This window comes from Triturus cristatus, chromosome 3_2 (genome assembly GCF_964204655.1).
Source record: "Triturus cristatus chromosome 3_2, aTriCri1.1, whole genome shotgun sequence".
Taxonomy (NCBI): domain Eukaryota; kingdom Metazoa; phylum Chordata; class Amphibia; order Caudata; family Salamandridae; genus Triturus; species Triturus cristatus.
In genome coordinates this window covers 850,058,618-850,074,177 of record NC_140584.1, presented here as the reverse complement: position 1 = coordinate 850,074,177, position 15,560 = coordinate 850,058,618, and the positions used below count along the sequence as shown (strand labels likewise).

Sequence of the window (15,560 nt, the reverse complement as noted above, 5' to 3'; positions counted from 1 at the left end):
TGTATACTTTCATTAGTAACACTGTATGTCTGTGCAAATGTAATGGTCATTTCAATCGAACATGTCTGTAATGGCAGTGCGCTACCACACCATGCATACTCCACTTTACCCCACTCCACTCTACGCCATGACACTGCACTTTACTCTGCACCACTCCACACTTCGCCACTCCACTTCATGCCACACTGCATCACTTCACTATATTCTGCACCACTCCACACTATGCCACTTCACTCCACACTGCTTCACTGCACTCTACTCTGCACCAGTCCACTGTACGCCACTTCACTCCTCTCTACTCTACACTACTCTGTGCCAATGCACTCTACCCCACACTACTCTAGTATGCACCGCTGCACTCTGCGCCACTGCACTCTACGCCAATCCACTCTAAACCACTTTAATCTACTCTGCTTCACTGCACTCGACACCACTTCTCTCTACTCTACAATCTACTCTATTCCACTCTGCACCATTTCAGTCTATGCCACTCTACGCCACTGCAATCTACCATGCGGCACTCCATTCTTCTGCACTCTATGCCACTGTATGCCACTGCACTCTATGCCAATGCACTCTAGACCACTTTACTCAAAACTAGTACACTCTACACAACTGCATTCTATCCCAATCTACTCTGCACCACTGCACTGAACGCCACTATTCTATACTCTGCAAAACTCTGCTCTATGCCACTGCACTCTACGTCACTCTACACCATTGCACTCTGCTTCACTTTACTCCGCACCACTCTACACCACTGCACTTTACACCAATGCACTCTATGCCACTGCACTCAACACTATTGCACTCTATGACACTTTACTCTGCAACACTACACTTTCACTGAACTCTACGCCACTCTACTCTGCACCACTCTACTCTGCACCACACTTCTGCACTTCTCACCAATGCACTTTATGCCACTATGCTCTACACCACTACACTCTATGCCAGTCTTATCTACTGTACACCACTGCACTCTATGACAGTGCACTCTACCCCACTCTACTATGCACCACTGTACTCTTTGCCACTGGACCACTGTACTTCGCACTGCTATCCTGTATGTCAATGAACTCTACACCAATGCCCTCTACATCAGTACACTCCATGCCACTGCACTCTAGGTCACTGCGCTCAATGCCACTGCACTCTACTCTGCATCACTTAACTCTTCGCCACTCCACTCTAACACTCTATACCACACCATTCTACTCTACTCAACTCTACAACACTCTACTCCTTTTATTTCTTCAACTCTACTCCACTCTATGCCATTCCACTCTCCTACACAACTTCACTCAATGCCACTCCACTCTACAACAAGTTCCCTTGCTCTACGTCACTCTACTCTACAACACTCTACTCCGCTCAACACCCTCTATGCCACTCTGCTCTACACCAATCAATGACACTTGATTCTTCTTCAATGGACTGCACTTCTCCACTCTGATACTCTATGCCAATCAATTCCACTCTACGCCCTTCCCAACTGACACTCTACTCCTTCCATGAAACTCCACACCACTCCACTCTATGCCATTCCATATTCCGCTTCGATCCACTCCACTCCAAGCTATCCATCTATACTCAACATCACTGAACGCCAGTCCACGACTCTCTATGCCACACGATAACACCCTACTCTACTCCACTTTACGACACTCCACTCTCATTTGCCCACAAACTTTTAGCCATCGCCAAATCATATTGTCAAAACCAATAGCTCTTGCATAGGCGAAACCTATTGGCTTTACCAGTGCTTGTTTATAGCACAATCCTGATCTTAAGGTATTAGAGTGCTTTACATGAACACCAGTTACAATTAAACAAGGACATATTCATATTTTTTAGTCACAGGGAGATTAAATCATTTGGCCAGAATCGTGAGATATTGAGCCGACACAGAATCAAACCTAGTTCCTCAGTTTCACAGTAGGCAGCTCTGGCCGTAGTGCCATTCCTCTCCCCATTTCTTCTGGGCCAGGGGAGGGGCATATTTAAGTGATAATAGATTAACAATACACCGTCTGAGAAAGTTAAATCATGACACGACTACAAACGTGGTTAAGAGGAAAAGCCTAAACAAGGAAGTGGAGTCAAAGGGAGCAATGATCTCCGAAGGTTGGGCGACCAGCTGGCTCAGATGTACATTCTGGTCTTGGTCAAGACTAAAAATTCTGGACAAAAGTGCCAGTTTCACTGACAGAAGTTGTGGTCAAACCATCATGGTGTGATATACAAAATAAAGCACCGATCATTCTCTTAGTATAACAGACCACTTTAATAGGACAGGTCTATAATTTAATTCCTTAAAGTACAATACATCTATAGAACAGTGGCACGTTGGACCCTGCATTATGAGGGGCAAACTAAACCCTATTTATGGCTGTTTTACTATCCTTCCTTGCTTTCATTCGGGTCTAGCGCACAAGTTCTGTGTTGCTTTGGGCCTCTAAGCAATGGCCCAGGGGAAGGGAAAATTGAAGTAAAGGCGACATCTTAATCTGGAAGTTAGAGAGATGGTAGGGAGGTGCATGGGGTCAAGATGGGAGCCCATGTTTTAAACAAAGGGCAGAGGAGACAGCCCACTTCACAAGGCAGTAGCTATTATTAGTGGAGTAAGTGTGTGGCACTGGAGCCCAGGGTTCTGAGGGTCTCACTGTATCACAATTATGACTCTCTTTAAAAAAAAAAGGGTATAGGGGCACATTTTCCTTGCTAGCATTGTGGTAGACGCAACTCTGCTGCACAAAAGGGGACAACGCGTGAGAGCTCCTTTTTTTCTGAATGGGAGGAGATGTGGCCTAATGGTGCTGCCATTGAAATTTGGGCACCAGGTTCAATTCCCAGCAATGGCTCAACATCCTGTGATTCTAGACAAAGAACTTAGTCTCCACATGCCTGGGGAAAAAAAAAAAGAATCTGACCTTGTGTAACGTAACTGGTGCTTATGAAAGTGCTCCATTTATGTAAGTCACTTCTTTGGGCCCAGTTTACGCTATATTAAAAAAAAAAGAGAGAACAATCAAGCCTGTTTCAAGATTGGAGTGATGATCTGCACAGTTGAAACAGGCAGTAAGAGGCGGAGGAGAGAGCCTGCTACACAGTGCTGCGACTATCATTAGTGCAGCAGGTGTAGTTGCATTGGGATCCATGCGTGCGAAGACGTCACAACACTCCAGTTATGGATAGCAGAACTTTTTGGCCAATTTTCTGTTTTTGCTTGATGAGTTTGCTCTTTTATAAGTCTCACATTAATTATGGATTATAAACTTTAGAAAAAGTATCCCTGAAATGATCTTAAAAGCCTTGTCCCCTGATTTCAGCCCTGCCCCTCCCACTCATCCAATCCTCGCCATAACGTTTGGTGGGGGGGGGGGGAGGGGGAGCTGACTTCAAAACATTTTTCTTTGGGGCGCTCAGACCAAAAACATTTGAAGACCTCTTGCTGAATATAATATATCTGCTATATACCTGGCTTATTGTAGCATAACATATCAATTCCCAATCTGTATCCTCTTCTTTACTTATAACCTCTTTCATATCACCAAAACCAACCGTTCTCTCTCTAGATGGTTAAACGTTTGATCTTGACCTGTCTGGTTAAACGCTTGATCTTGACCTGTCTGCCTACTGGGTGATTGAAACAGTAAAAGGTTGAACTCCTGACCTCCTGAATCCTAAATAGCCTTGTCACTTAAACTCCACCCTCCCCACCTATAACCTATTCTACAATCCCTTCCCTGTAGCCTGTGCCATTTGCATAAAGCTACCTGGGGAAAAACTGGCTTTTCCTTTTGCTCCCCCCGGCCACCCTATTGTGTGAAATAGACAAAAAACAGCAGATCGTTCTGTTAGAATAAAAGGCCTCTTTATTAGGACAGTTTAATTAATTAAGCTCCAATATATTAGTAAATCAACCCTGCTAATACACTTAACATTCCTGATATATCTCCTCTCTTAAACCTCCCCAAAATGTAAATAGTGCCCAGCAACATATCATTACCCTGAAACATCTTTCCTTTTTCTTCCAGTTACATCCCTTCTTTCGCATTCCCCAATCTCTCGCTCATGCCCCACCAGACATCTCCAAGCCAGTTCCCCAATGGAGTGGTTACGCCCGCACCTGTCTCACCCCTCCACCCAACTACAACAGTCCAGGAAAATTCTGTCAGGTGGTTTCCTGCTTCACCCTACTGAAGCAACGTTTCAATAATTGTATTTACCAAAATACCACAGATTCTCATTCCACAGTCCCCTCAACTCCATCACAGTACACATTTCCTAACGTGCACCTCATCCGACCAGTAGGAATGGATAAGCGTCTTCCTTCTTGATGTTCTCATGGACCTACACTTCGATACCTTCTGTCTTGCAAAAAACTCTCAGTATCTGATTTAAACATAACAGGGCTCTCAATTTACTTTTAGAATCCTTCTCCCTACCTTAACCTACCAACACCACTTTACTAATTCATCTTTTGCTGGCCCATATATCTATCACTACCTTCCATAATATTGATAATTGATAAATAACTTGATACTCGAACCAGTTTGCCTCCAATAGTCGCTTGTGACAGACCTCTGTCAAACAAGCTCAGAACAAAACGAAGTAAATCCTACTTCCTAGTCTCCTTCCTCCCTACACTGTCCTCAGATCTCCTCCTGTTACTGAATTCTAGAAACTGCTCCCAAGCGTCTGGATCCCCACATAGGGTGTGCTCAGGATCTCATTCCAGCAGGGTGAGGAGTGAGTTCAGCTTTTGCAAAGGTCTCACTGGACTATAAATCAGCCCCTTATGATATTGTGCATCACAGTAGATACAGCTTCCTGAATCAAGACAAACACTCTCAGAGGTTCAAAGTATCCAGATCAGGTTTAGTAGAAGCATCACTGCTCTATAGCAAGCTATAATGGTTTCCACCTCAGTGTATAAACAATAGCTTTATGTACTTGTGAAGATAGCAACCATCTACAGAGACATCGATCCCCAACTCTCCGACCTCTTCAGCAACACTTCAACCATAACCACCAACCACCTGCTTACCGTATGGGAACAACTCGGCACACCAAAAACAACCACACGGATGAACTGCATCCACTCAGGAGCACCTACCGGCCCATCTCCCCATCGACTCTTCAACCTCGGAAGCAACGAGATCAGCCACCAGCTCACCACCATCCTCAACGCCTCCATAACTACAGCCTTCTTTCCCAATGCATGGAAATACCTGGAGGGTAGACCCCCTCCTCAAAAAACCTTCAGTAGACCCCAGTAAGTTCCAGAACTACTGTCCCAACCCCTCCTCCTGTTCCCCGCCAAAGTCCTGGAGAAGGCCATCAACCTCCAGTTCACCGATCATCTAGAAAGAAACAAAAAATCCAGGACCCATCCCAATTGGGCTTCGGAACCAGCCACAGCACTGAGACAGCCCTGATCGGCGCAACAGACGACTTCCGAGCCCTACTTCACCGAGGAGAATCAGCCACCCTCTTCTTCCTGGACCTCCCCGCAGCCTTTCAACACTGTCTCCCACCACACACTCATCAATCAACTACGCCAGACCCTCATCATCAGCCGGATTGACTATGGAAACACACTCTATGCCGGCACCACCACAAAAGTCATGCAAAGACTCAAGACAATCCAGAATGCAACAGCAAGACTGATCCTCAACCTGTTCAAGAGGACACATATCACCCAGCACCTAAAAGACCTCCATCAGCTTCCCTTTCAGAAGAGATGCCATTTAAAGCTCCTGGCCCACACCTACAAAGACCTCCATAATCAAGGACCAACCAACATGAACCACTTTCTGATCTTCCACCAACCGACCAGAAACCTCTGCTCTGCACACTTCGCCTTCGCTCAGACTCCACATATCCACTGCAGCCGCTCTCGAGGATCCTCCTTCTCACATCTCACCGCCAAAGCCTGGAACATCCTTTAACTTCGCTTTGCACTCTCATTGAACCACTTCAGGAAGGGACTCAAGACCTGACTCTTTGAATGATACCTGCAGCACAGAGCCTGGATACCCCCCCCTGGGTGATTAGCTATGCTATTCAAATACTACTTGATTGATTAATTGATTGAACCGGCCTATCTATAGAGACCGCTCTGCTCTACAGAGCCCTCATTCATTTCACTACAGACCGTGAATGGCAACAGTTTATAAGTCCAGCTAATGTGCCTCTGATCAAAACACTCTGGACTCTTTCTAGCGAGTAGAACCAAGCCATGAAGTCCATACTTCCCACTACGATGATAACAAGGTCCAGGGTGGCTGGAGTGGCCACACTACTCTCACTGGGTAGCCAAAAGTGCTGCTCTGCACAACACCTGCTTCTGCTCCTCCCCACCACAATTTAGACAACCATGCTAAGCCAAATACTGCAAAAATGGTGCTCAGTCTGCACATAACTGACTCCTCTTCCCAGCCTCCCACAATATAAGACCCAGTGACACCAGGGTTGGACTGGCCACTTTCATCTATATAGTCTTGCTGCACCACTATTTGAACGACCTAATTTTGGACTGGTCTGTCACTGTGTGCTACTAACCACTGCTGTGTTCAGCCACTGCCAAGTCTGACACATTTTGCCTTCTCTTGGCGTTGTGGCACTGAAAGTATACAGGCTCTCTCTGAGGGGCCCACTGCTGTGCAGTGACAGAAGTGGTCGACGATCAGGTCATCGGCATCCTGGCAGAGTCTATTATAGTGCTGGTAGGCAACCTGATAACACACTCTGCTGCCTGCTCTCACGTCCTTGGTGCTATAAGCTGCGGCCTCAGATGCTAGCCCTGTGGTGTGTTGGCTGTGGCAATAGTCTGTCAGAAGACCTCTCTTTGGCTAAAATTCAATGCTGTGAACGCGAATCTGTCACAGTGTCATGTGCCACAGTGCTAGTGCCCCATCTAAAGGTCAGTGCAGCTGCCTTTAAAAGACATCAACAGCAGCAGATGCAGCAATTAGAACCCCCCACAGACCACACACAAAACCTTGGCATCATCCTGGACTCCTCGCTCACCATGAGCCGCCATATCTACGCTATCTCATCATCCTGTTTCCACATGTTACGCCTGCTCCAAAATATGTTCAAGTCACCCATGCACTCACCAGCAGCAGGACCGACTACAGCAATGCATTCTTTGCCGGTATCACCCAGAAACTCCTCAAGAAACCGCAGAACATTCAGAATGCCTCTGCCAGACTTATCCTCAACATTCCCCGCTGCAGCCACATCACCGGCCACTTGAGAGACATCCACTGGCTCCCAGTCATCAAAAGAATCACCTTCAAGCTCCTCACACATGATGATTTGTCCCCGACTATGATTATTGCCACATCCTATTGTGATATTAAAAATATTAAGAATAAACATGCCTATCAAATAGCCAATGGTTCCGGCATCCCTAATATGCCCTCCTACCTGTATATATTAACTCTGATGTGGCCGAGGCGGGTAATATAGGCTCAAGTGAAAATGCTGTACCTTTGGAGTAAGTGTGACTACAGGGAAGCGTCTACCCCCTCTGAGCCAATGGGGCTTGCTTAACAACCTTACTTAGGTTCATAATTATATACAGCTTGGAGATCCTTTTGCCTCCTCACATTCACTACTCCTTTAGGATGAGATGATTGTGGGTAGGGAGGAATAGGTGCCCTAAAGGAGGCAGAGTGACCTTTTTAAAAAAAAAAAATCTTTTTATTAAACATACATCGGTTTCAATAAACAATACAGAGGTATCATCCAAATTATACATTGTAAAGAGGCACAGGAGGAGAGTTTTCATATTCTTGCAGTGTATACGAGGGGAATGTCACGGGGTTAGGGAGTCATCTTGCTCAGCACCTCGGGGTGGCACACAAATCTCTCCATGCTATGCGTTCCAGGGACTCCATATCCATACACCAATCAAGGTCTCTTTCCCAGGCTTCAAGAGTGGGCGGGTGGGCTGCACCCCATAGTTGTGCAATGTTCTTTTTGGCAACCATGAACCCTAGTGTGGCCCACTGAGTCTGGTGAGTGTTCAGGTCCGTAGGTTCCCATATGTTCAAAAGGCACCTACGTACCTCTGGGTGAAGACGGACCTGCAGCACCGCATTGATTGTGTAATGGACCTTGCTCCAATAGGAGCTAATACATTGACACTCCCAGATGATAGGCATTAATGTCCCCATATGGCCCTAGCGCCACCTACATTCTCCATTATCGGACCTCCCATAAGCACGAATCGGGGCCCCGTGATATATATTCTATGGAGGATTTTAAGCCGAACCAACCTGAGGCGCGCCGGAATGGCTACTACTCTAGGGAATGACACTGCCTCCTGCCTGTCCTCGTCATCTATTTCCACCCCGTCTCGTCTCCACTTCTCCTGCAATGATTGGAGGGGATCTGCCATGTTATTAATTAGTTTCTTGTAAATTAAGGAGATAGTTTTTTCGGGGAGGTGACCATCTAAAATTCTGTCCTCTGAGGGTGAGGCTTCGAGAATTGAGGTCCCCCTGGGAAGATGAGACTGAAGCGAGTGCAAAATCTGTGTGTATCAGAAACGTTCGGTGTATGACAGCTCGTACTCCGTCTGTAAAGTATGGAAGGATTTGACTCCACCCTCTCCCCAGATGTCCTTAATATGGGAAATGCCAATAAGGTCCCATCTATCAAACCCCTTTGATTAACACCTTTGATTTCCATAGGCTGCCCAGTTTCTCAGAATCCCAAAGCGGGGTGGTCAAGTTCAATTTCTGCCCCCATCCGAGAGAATTAGTGGCATCATGCCAAATGCGGACTGTGTGGTTGGTGGGGCCTGTCAAGAAGTTTCTTTTGGGTCGTGAATATATTGCCCTGTTATAGTTGCCTCCGGAAAGGAGCCATCTATCCATGGCGTAGCCGGGATCATCAATACGGCCGTATGTCCCATGGTTGATTGCCGCTAAATGTGCAGCCCAGTAATATTTTTTAATATCTGGGTGGCTAATGCCTCCATCGTACCAATTTAGGGTCAATTTATTGTGGGCAATGCCTTGTTTGCCATCCCACAGCAAGTTCCTCTGGAGACCTTCGACTTCTTTAACATAGCAAGCTGGTACAGGGTCCAGAGTATTCTGTAGTATATAGAGGAACCTAGGCAGGGACATCATCTTGAATAGAGCGGCTCTGCCCAGGAGTGAGAGAGGGAGTGTTAATTTGTATCAGGCAGTTCCTTGGGGGGGATGGGTGGAGTTCCCCGTAAGGCAAATAACAGGGACTTATTCCAGTTGATCAGAACGCCAGAGAATCTGTCAAACACAGATAGGTTATCCATGACCACTACGAGGGACTTCTTGGGGAGGCCAAATAGTGCAAAATGTCATCCGCGTAAAGCGAGATGCAATCTTCTAAGTCTGGGGACCATCGCAAGCCTCATATCATATGATCCTCTTGGATCCAGGCTGCCAATGGTTCCAGGGCTATGGCTAGGAGAAGTGATGAAAGTGGGCAGCCCTGATGAGTGCCTCGGCCGAGTGGGAATGTCGCTGACAATTTATTGTTGACCACCACTTGGGCCAAAGGCTCCTGGTATAAGAGCTGTATCCATTAAACGTACTTCGGGCCAAACCCCATTTTGGCCAGGACCGCCCAGATGTACGGCCATTCTATAGTGTCAAATGCCATGGTAGCATCTAAGAATGCGATCACAGCTGGTTCTCAGAGTGACCTTTTAGGCATATCTAAATTGGCCAAAATATGTTGGCTTATAAGGGATGCTGGATAGGGGATCAGTATCTTAGTTTTTAATCATAGTACAAGTTCCCACTAAATAAAGCTATTTGGGTAAATCCGTAACCATTTTGATCTTGACTGGACTTTTAGAAATGTCCAGAAAAATGAATATTTAGGAGCTTCAGAAAGCGGTTGAGCCCGCCTGAGCGGTACTGCCCCAACAGGGTAAGAATGAGAAAAAATGCCAGTGATGAAGCATGCCACCATTTGGTTGGTGAGGCTTTTTTTCCTTAATTTCTAATATTCTTATATGATGTGGCACTAAACATAGGAACAAATCCTCAGGCTTTCACATGGTTGGTGTGATTAGTTGTACTTTAGGGGAGGATATGTGAAAGCCTTATCACCTTTCACGCTCTCTTGTCTGTGTTTAAGTAAATGCATACATTTAGAAACAAAAGGCTCAAATGCACAATACGGAATGACAAATCATAATAAAATCCCTGTTTAGGCATTTAAATCTCTCTAAATATAAATGGCAAACTCCTAAAGAATACTGACAGCATCTCAAGGTAGGAAAAGAGAGTCTCAAAATAGTCAGACAGAGTCTCTGGAGGAAAATGTGAAGTCTTGATCGTCCCTTTAAACCCAAGAGTGTTTATACACAAATTATGCATAATAAATATTAAAACTGCAGATTCAGCAGAGAATGATCGCAGGTCGCATTAGCACATCAAAAACAGCTTTGTAATTATAACAGGTTCTTAACACTAACCCATTTCTTAAGGTAAGAGAAATCTTCTGCATGCTTCTTCAGCAACTACACTCCGGAGATGTACAACATAATATGAAACCTTTCTCAAACAATAGCTCATAGAATTATGATGTTTTGCATGTTTGCATTGGAACTTCCAGCAGAAATCTATGAAAATGGTACATGATGGACATGATGGAAAGTTTAATTCACAATGCACGCTTTCTAATACAGTTTGCCTCCTGCGTCATAGCATTCTGTGCACCAAGGAAACTGAGGGGAAAGTTGACTTGCAGCAGGACACTGATTGGGAGAGGGGGAAAGACAAGAACAAGACGAACAGAAAACTTAATCCGTATTAAAATAATGGTGTCTTGCATGAAAACGTGGCATAACTATATTACATTATTAATCACAATTCTAAACAAAATAATCAAGTAGTTTCAAGTGTATCATCATTAGTTTATCGGTTATGACTATATGCATCACTAAAATTATTAATTTGCATTAATAATTTGTCACCCAAAATTGCACATCAGAAAAAACTTAGACAGGGGGCCAAACCCAATAACTATAAAGCAGATTGGTTATTTCATGAATGAATGAAGGATTAGTAAAGCGCCGGAATCGCCCCCAAAGGAGTATCTCCACGCTAAAGGTGCAGGAATGCTTGGCCAGTGGGATCAGTTACTAAAGAGTTCTGTTTTTAGGAGTTTCCTGAAATGAAGAAGATCCGAGCACTTATGTAGATGTACAGGCAGAAAGTTCCAATGCCGTGGGGCAAGGTAAGAAAAAGCTTTGTCCTCAGCGCGGAGTTTCCTGTACCGGGGGATAACAAGAAGAGCTTTCTCCCCGGAACGAAGAGATCTGCTTGGTTGATAGCAAATCAGTTTTTCCGCAAGGTAGGTTGGACCTCTGCGATTATGTTTTTTATGGACAGAACAGCAGATTTTGGGCCGGATGTATCAAGAATGTATTTTGCGATTCAGAAATAGCGAATTTTACGGATTCGCTATTTTGGAGATGCAAAATTCTGTGTATGTAGGATTTGCTAAAAAAATAGCGATTCCTACACATTCCCTAATAGCGAATCACATTAAAAAATGCTTCTTGCATTGCATTTAGGTAATCGTAAATTGTGATTCCCTACCTGCATTAGCAAAATAGCTAATCGCAAAAAATGTGATTACCTATTTCGCGAATGCATTTTGGGTTGATGCATCTCAAAAACCTTTTTACTGGTCTGCCTGTCTGCAGATTGGACCGTTTAGGACCGGTAAAATGCTTGATATATCTGGCCCTTTGCACTTAATTCTTTGGCAGATGGGTATCAGGTGTGAGAGACTCAACTAGTCGTCTTGAGGTGTAGCTAAATGCAGCTTATGCTATTAATACATTGACAGCAGCGGTACAATAAGTCAACCTCGTCAGACACTGGTTGTTGTGTTATACATGTGTAGATCAGCCCATAGCACAGTCATTGGTTGTAGCAGCTGTTACTGATAGCTTTTGGAGTATTGATTTTGCACTGGCATACACTTATAGTCCGTTGAAATTGTAACCAATCACATAGGAGAAAACATATTCTAGCAGTGGTGGGCAAGTGTGGTGACCGTGATCGGTGGGTATAAACATCTTGTCATAACTAGACTAGCTAGGGGAGTTCTTGTTGTTCATTAGTTGTTGTACAATAGAGACTGTGCTAGGATTATGTTGATAACACCTGTGTGTTGTTTATCAACTGTGGTGTCTTGGAGAATACGCAAACCTAGCATAGATTTGCGGGTGTTTTGAAAGCCAAGGGCGGGTGTGGGTGTGAGGGGAGTGTGAGCTCCATGAAAGACCATGGCTTGATATACTGTAGATACTATTGGACCCACTGAGTAGAGCAAGCAAGTGGATTCTATTAGAGTGGCCTTAGTCTAACAGCATCATGATTGCCACACAAAAGCTTCAAAGGTACCTTTTGGTGCTGAATTCCTCCCAGTATTTACCAAATTGCAGGGGCCTATTGCCCCCTCTGTCACTCCCTCTGAGCTTCAGAGCCAGTGATTGTAATGTTCATTCGCTTTGTGTGCATGCATGAGTGTGTGTGTCTGTGTGTGCGTGCAGAGGCACCGGTTTACCCACATTGCAGTCAAGCCAGGACATCTGTTACCCCACCTCTGCATATAATTGCGTTAATTTGTATAATAAATGCTAAAATGTTGCCAAACACAGCATGATCATACCCACTGTTGGCTAATGTTGGCACTGGCATATGATGATAGTAGTTGTTTTTTAAAGGCCATCCTTACCCTCGGGTGATCACCATGACATGATTGATCCGCATCTGGCATAACTATTATGTAAATTCTTGGTACATTTTGGACATCAATTCACGAGCACTACCAGGTGGTGATGGGGAATCGAAACAATAGTTGATGGGTTGACAAACAGGCGTCCCTTTGTTCTACTTTGTTGATGGCTAACCACTCCTCTCAGTTATGGAATCAAGTGTAACAAGCTCATGTATCCTTTTCATTCATGTACTAATGCATCCGTCAGTGTGCCCACTCATTCAGCAATTCACGCAGCCTCAACCATTCCTCCATCAATGTATCCATACACGCATTCATTCATTGATTCCTGTACATCCTCATCGATCCATTTTTTTGCAGTTTACTATTACAAATCCAGCACTTCAAGTACCTGAATGGGTAGTATATTATCTACCCAGACCTGACATGGGAGGACTTAAGCTGTGTTTGGGGGTAACTTTGATGTATGATGTCTAACCATGCACCCCATGACTAGGGCTTGCCCAACAACCCTAGGTGTAGACCAGGTCCTCCTGTTGTCTGCATGTGTGGTCCAAGTGCAGCGTCTTACCTGAGGCATGACAGCACCATACCCGTATTTGTGTTGCAGGAAGGCATGCTCCTGACGGAGAGGATCAGGGATCAGAGCTGGAAGAGTGTATTGTCTGGTGTGGGGCTGGCAACATCAAGCCTGGAGTGCCTTCTGGCTGCAAGGAGGCCTATGAAGGAAAAAATATGGATGGCACAGAAATCCTGCAAAGAGGACTGTAGCAGCAACGCAGAAGACTCTCCTCCTCACTTCTTTTCACTCTTTCTTCCGGAATTTCCTGTTTGGCAATCTTCAGAAAAACAACAGCTCAAGGTATATTTTATTCTAAAAAAAAAAAAAAATGAAAAAAAAATGTGGCGATTAGGGAGCATTAACCTGAGTATGCTAAGTGGCCGAATCTCTCTTTAAACTCAAGGATAGGCCTGGGGAGGCAGACAAGGCCACATTGCATGGCCCTGAGTGGCTTGATAAATTTGGATTAACTCAGCGTAAATCATTGTGTTGTTTTACTCTGGCCCAGGGAGGTCTTTCAGGGGCGGTGAGCGTGTGTTCCCATGCCATACCCATGGATTTTGATGCATTCACAGATTTACTATTACTGGTTCACACTGGGAATGTGCCATAATGCTACACCTTTCCAGGAGAGGCGTAATGAAGAGAAATATTTCTATTTCTCCTTGTCTTTCCTCTTTCTAGCACACATAGAAAGAGGGAAATGCCTCAGGGGATAGTTTTTGTGCAGGAAGGTGCGCAAAATAAAAAATACATTACAAAAAATGAACTTACCTTGCTGCCGGTCCTGCGTCTCTGCTCCTGCTCTCCTCGAGGAACAGGAAGCACAGCCAGGCCCCACTGACCAACCAAACCGCTGCACTGCAGCGTTGTGATTGGTCGGCACCCAGGCTCCCCTGACCAATCACAATGCTGCAATGCAGTGTTGCGATTGCTTTTGAGCGTTCAGGTGCGACGCCCAACCAGGGAATGGGGGCCAGGGCATGTTCTCCGCGCAGGCTGTAATGCAGCCTGAATGGAGAACGGGGAAAGTGTGCATGACTGGTTTAGGCGGCCCGAGAGGTTGATTGCACCCTTAAAATGGGCAAACCATTCCTCCCCTGCCCTACTCCGAGAGCAGAGCAGCCCTAGTCCCCCCCCCCCCCCGCCTGCCCACCCACTCACCAGCAAAGCAGCACAAACATAAAAGTATAATAACCCAAAGTTATTATCATTTTATGTTTCCCCTTCGCACTGCTTGAAAGCAGAGGGGGCGACGCTCCTCCCCCATACAAGAGGAGCCGCCACTGTTTGAGAGCACTTATAATGCAGCCTTCCTTCTCCCATACCTGTATCTCTCTGCGGGAGCATCTTTCCTCTTGCTCCCCGGATGCTCTTGTGCATTGAGGTCCTGTGATGCAGCACTTACATCCGTCTTGGTTGGTGACTTTCAAGGTCATCTGGTTTGATGGCTCCGTACTCCAGCTGCTGTTGTACCTCATATCCCACCCTCTACGTCTCTGCTGAGTTCTGTGCTCAGGGTGCACCAAGGACGTGGTCACCTCAAAGTTTTCATGACCTGACATCACCTGCCACTGCCAGTCACTTTTGTGTACCACCCTCCAACAGATCTTTGTGTTGACTGCCAGCTCCTCTGTTGCCCCCTCTGAATACATTGAAGACTTTGTGGTTATTGTTAATTAGCACTTGTAAAGCTTCGTTTGACTCTCCGCGTCACTGCAAGGCCTCTGCACACTGCCCTTTCTGCAGTCACAACACGTGGTTCTCACTGACGATTCTTAAAGCAGAAAAGCTGGTTTGATTTCAGTCAAGGGAGCACATTAGGACCCTTTCAGCCATTACTAGTTTGTGTCCTGGTTAGTTGTTTGTCAGGATATCGAGGTCAAGGATATCGACGGCAGAGTATGGCCCGCCATATCACCAGGTAAGTATATATGTGAAGTGGAGATGTACTGTTCTTGACTTTACATCTGCTCGAGCTTTCTGTGCTCAACCGATCTGCATAGAAACTGCCCTGTGGGTCACATTGTACTTGTTCTAAGAGTTTATGAGAGACGCTGGCATCTGTGCTGCCTATGCAGATACACCGAGCTCTGTTTGATGACTTTCGCCTTAAGTAAGGTTTGCACTCAAAAATGAACAAAAAGTTTACTGAGTGTTGTCAATCAACCATTCCTTCAGAGCACAGTGAAGGCAGCATCTTACTTTGACCATATAGATATGGAGT

The 15,560-nt window shown here is 45.4% G+C and overlaps 1 protein-coding gene across 2 annotated transcripts in view; it reads left to right on the top strand.

The window, feature by feature from the left end:
* RSKR (ribosomal protein S6 kinase related) overlaps window positions 1-15,560 on the top strand; it is an 82,074-nt gene that overhangs the window by 18,422 nt on the left and 48,092 nt on the right. For both annotated transcript variants that reach the window (XM_085649123.1, XM_085649124.1), the window contains exon 2: window positions 13,382-13,633. In XM_085649123.1, coding sequence (XP_085505249.1) covers window positions 13,382-13,633 — 252 coding nt within the window. The remainder of the gene's footprint in view (window positions 1-13,381; window positions 13,634-15,560) is intronic.